The sequence below is a fragment of the Octopus bimaculoides genome, chromosome 11 (genome assembly GCF_001194135.2).
Source record: "Octopus bimaculoides isolate UCB-OBI-ISO-001 chromosome 11, ASM119413v2, whole genome shotgun sequence".
NCBI lineage: Eukaryota > Metazoa > Mollusca > Cephalopoda > Octopoda > Octopodidae > Octopus > Octopus bimaculoides.
The window spans coordinates 10,390,169-10,394,449 of NC_068991.1; the positions used below are offsets into that span (position 1 = coordinate 10,390,169).

At 39.8% G+C, this 4,281-nt stretch overlaps 1 protein-coding gene across 1 annotated transcript in view; it reads right to left on the reverse strand.

The window, feature by feature from the left end:
* The window catches only part of LOC106870486 (leucine-rich PPR motif-containing protein, mitochondrial), a 13,313-nt gene extending 9,716 nt beyond the window's left edge, over positions 1–3,597 (reverse strand). Inside the window, exons 1-4 of the mRNA XM_014916599.2 lie at positions 3,486–3,597; positions 2,754–2,848; positions 1,711–1,845; positions 612–677 (exon numbers count right to left, since the gene is read on the reverse strand). Coding sequence (XP_014772085.2) covers positions 612–677; positions 1,711–1,845; positions 2,754–2,848; positions 3,486–3,570 — 381 coding nt within the window. The 5' untranslated portion in view covers positions 3,571–3,597. The remainder of the gene's footprint in view (positions 1–611; positions 678–1,710; positions 1,846–2,753; positions 2,849–3,485) is intronic.
* Between the last annotated feature and the right edge of the window lie 684 nt (positions 3,598–4,281).

Sequence of the window (4,281 nt, forward strand, 5' to 3'; positions counted from 1 at the left end):
TTTTACTTGTTTCAGTCATTAGGCTGCAACCATGCTGGGGCACTGCACTCAAAAGTTTTTTGTCAAATGTATCAACCTCAGTACTTATTTTTAAAAGCCTGGTACGTATTCTATCATTCTGTTTTGCTGAACCGTTAAGTTACAGGCTCATAAACACAGCAGGACCAGTTGTTCAGCAGTGGTGGGGGGACAAACACAGACACAAACACACACGGCAAGCTTCTTTCAGTTTCCATCTATCAGATTCACTCACAAGGCTTTGATCAGCTCGACGCTTAGTAGAGGACACTTGCCCAAGATGCCATGCAGTGGGACTGAACCCGGAACCATGGGGTTGGGAAGTAAGATTCTTAGCACACAGCCACGCCGAGATATATATTTATGCACATGCATGAGTTGAGTAGATGTTTGCCTCCAGCGCCAAAACGTAGTGTCACCAAAACGACCTGAACGTCCAGTCAGCTGTCAGCGTCCAAACAGCTGCACCCAACTGTCTGATTCCACAATGACTCGGAGAAGAAGCCCTTGAGTCGTGAGTGGAAGAAGAAGAAGAAGAAGAGGGGACAATGATGACGACTAAGAATTAGAACAGAGAGATATGGTATACTTACAGCTTGTAAAGCCTCGGGAACACCCTGAATATTCACAGTGAAGAACTCAGAGTCAACAGAGAAATTCTAGAGAATAAAACAAAAGAGAAAAAGAATTATCGAACTGTCTTTAGTTTGGATATAAGCCGAATTGCAATGGGATGTTGGAGAGAGGCAATGTAGTAGCAATCATGCCTTTTCTTTTCTCAATGGTATCATCCTGCAGCCAAGAATGAACACAAAACGTAAAATTCCGTCGACTGCGGTTTCTGTTTTATTTCAGTATTCCAGCGAAATACGGCAATAGTAAAATTCTTTCTACTATGGCACACAACCTGAAATTAGGTGGAATGTGAGAGGCTAGTTGATTACATCAACCCCGGTGCTCAACTCGTAGATATTTCATTGGCACTGGAAGGATGGAAAGTAAAGTTGACGTTAGCGGAATTTGAAGTCAGATAACCGATAAAAATGAAAGAAAGCATTTTGTCCGGGCAAAGTCAACCTTGGTGGAATTTGAACTCAGAACATAAAAAGCTGGAGTGAAAACCACTAAGCATTTTGTCTGACATGCTAAGGATTCTGCCAGATTACAGCCTTAATGATGGCTTCAAAGTCTGGCACAAGGCCAGCAATTTTAGGAGGAGGGGGTTAGCCAATTACATCACCCCTAGTACGTGGCTGGTACTTAATTTCGTCAATCCTGGAGAGATGAAAGGTGAAGTTGACCCTGACATGATTTGAATCTAGAACCTAATGCACCAGAACAATGCTGCAAAGCATTTCCCCCCAATGCTCTAATGATTCTGCCAGCTAGCTGCCTTTTTTGATGGGATTTAAGGAGTCAATACCATTAACCCCAGTACTTGACTGTCACTTTTTAAAAATTTTTTATCAGCCCTAGAGAAATAAAAGGCCAAGTTGATTTGAACAGAATGTAAAACACTGCAAGAAGACATTCAAGGTTCTAGAGAAACTTGTTAATGGCTGTCTCCTTCCTCTTTGAGATATCAGAAGTGAATGTGACATAGCCCAGAAGTTGGCAGGGGCAGAGGAGTTGCTCCTCTTACAAATGGGATGCACTGTAGGTAAATGGCAGGAAGAATGGGATATAACATACCTGTAACTTCATTTCATTAAGAATTGCTTCCAGAGACTTCCAGTCTTTCATTCTAATCACCATTACTATCCAACTGTTGATCATTTCAGTCAGGGGTTTCACGGGTGCCATCATTTCCTTGCACAATCTTAAAATCTGAGAGGTAAAAAAGAGAGAAAAATGAAAGGTAACAAAGGAGACTACGTTGGTAAAAAGGCAATGATGAGACCAACAAAAGTGATGTCGATGATAATGGTAGTAGTGCTTGATGACTATGGCAGTGTTTTTTGTCTTTCGTTTTTGACTAAATGTTATGTCCGGCATTATGATGACGTATTCCGTCATCTCTGCAGGACAGGCCCGAACAGCATACCTCACTGACTGACATTACTGACCGTGTCAGTCCACTATTTATTAGTAGTGATCCAGCCCACTTCCCACCTGGGGGCGTCTGCCACAACACTAAATAAAATCAAAATGCTGTGGTGTGTGAATGTCTTTCCCACAATCTAAACATCAATATTCTCATCCTGGCATAGGGTTTCAAGCCCTTTCCTTGCCAGTTCCTCCCGCTGATGGATGAGGGCTTCACTTTTTATTCTTTCAATCATCTCGGCTTTCAAACATGTGTGTGTATATGGTTCGGCTCTCTGTCCGTCACGATGACAAGTATTCCAGTTGATTCGATCAACATAACGGCCTGCTCGTGAAATTAACTTGTAAGAGCTGAGTATTCCATAGACACGCATGCCCTTAATATGGTTGTCAGGGAGATTTAGTGTGATGCACGAAATGCAACATGGGTGCCTGTTGCATGACACCAGTATCTGCCATGATGATTTCATTTGCCTTGATGGATCTTCCTTCTCAAGCACAGCATATTGCCAAAGGCCTCAGTCATCTACATAAATATAATGCTCACAATCTGAAGCCAGGTTGATAAGTGCCAATGCATGAACCTCTTGGCCTTAGAGTCACTGTGTAACTTCCACTGATTAACAAAAGAAAAAAAAAAGCATGCATTTTATATAAATATTTTAGATAATATATATGCGTCTACATACCTTCAGAAAAGACTTCCAGTCAGCAGTTTTTTTGAACTGGTAAAGTGCATATGGTTTAATTGCACCAATAACTGGGATAAATGTTTTATTCTCAACTAAACAGGTAAAAGGAAATAAATTATAAAAATTTAGATTTCTTAACTTTATCAGTTGAGAAACATTTAGTGATCAGAAATATGATGGAATCTTTTGACACTCTAAAATATTTACTACCACTATAACTTTTGAAGTTATGTCTGACCCATGCGCGCATGGAAAATGAATATTAAAGGAGGATGATGATGATGTATGTATGAGTGTGTGTGTGAATATAATGTATGTATGTATGTATGTATGTATGTATGTATGTGAGGACATATGGCTTAGTGGTTAGGGTGTTGCACTCACAATTGCATGATCATGGTTTCAATTCCTAGACCACGTGGTGCATTGCGTACAGCACATACATTTGATCACTATAAACAAATCATTTGTGCAGGCTTTGGTAAGAAAGCTACTTACCACACAGCCACTCCTGCACCAATAATATATACACCCATTGTATATTTTTGAATGTTTTCTTCTTTGTTTTAGCCTATCTCAATATTTCAATGTAATATCTCTGTCTCAAAGAATGAATGATTTTTTTTTCATATTTACTGAGCCCTCGGCTAAAATCACTTTACAAAACAGAAATTTCTTCATTATATATTTGTTATTAATATGTACACAAAGATGATAAAACATACTAACCAAATGCAATAGCTGTTTCAAAAGTGGTGTGTTCCAGTAAATACGAGAAATAGTAGCAGTTGAAGTCACTGTCGGTGATTCCCATCTCCTAAGCAACAGAAACAGAGACAAATAGCAGAAAAGGTCATGCATAACTGAGTTTACAGCTAAAAATATTGAGTCCCTAAGTAGAAACTGAAAGGAAAGCTCCTAGCAAAGCAGTAAGTTTCAAAAACCTTTATACAGAGTGTCCCAAAAGTCACTGATGGGTTTCAATTTTTAATAACTTCCTTAATTTTACAAATTAATGCATGAAATGTTGATACAATATAAAGGACATAATGGAAATTAACATGCACAAGTCAAATTTTGCAACACCACTACATCATATATGAAATATGACATCGCTTAAATGGTAGCCATTTTTGCCTCGCACACCCATGCTCTTTCCAAAATGTTCACCCTAACGCCCTTAAGATTTCATAACACCTCTGATTTCTTTATTGATGTCCTCCTTCAGTCGCACCAGGGTCTCTGGTTTGCTGACGTAAACCCTCTTTCAAGAATCCTCACAAGAAAAAATCCAGGCTAGTCAAGTCTGGGGAACATGAAGGCCATTCAAAGTAGACCTCACACATGGTTCCAGCAAGATGGGGAAACTGCTCATTCCGCAAGAGAAAACAATGCAGTTGCTATGACAGTGCTTTGGAGAGAGAATAATCTCCCGCTACAGCAATGTCAACTGGCCTTCGCGTTCCCCAGACTTGACTAGCCTTTCCTAACGTCAACTACTCTGAAAGTGTAGTGGGTGCTTTTT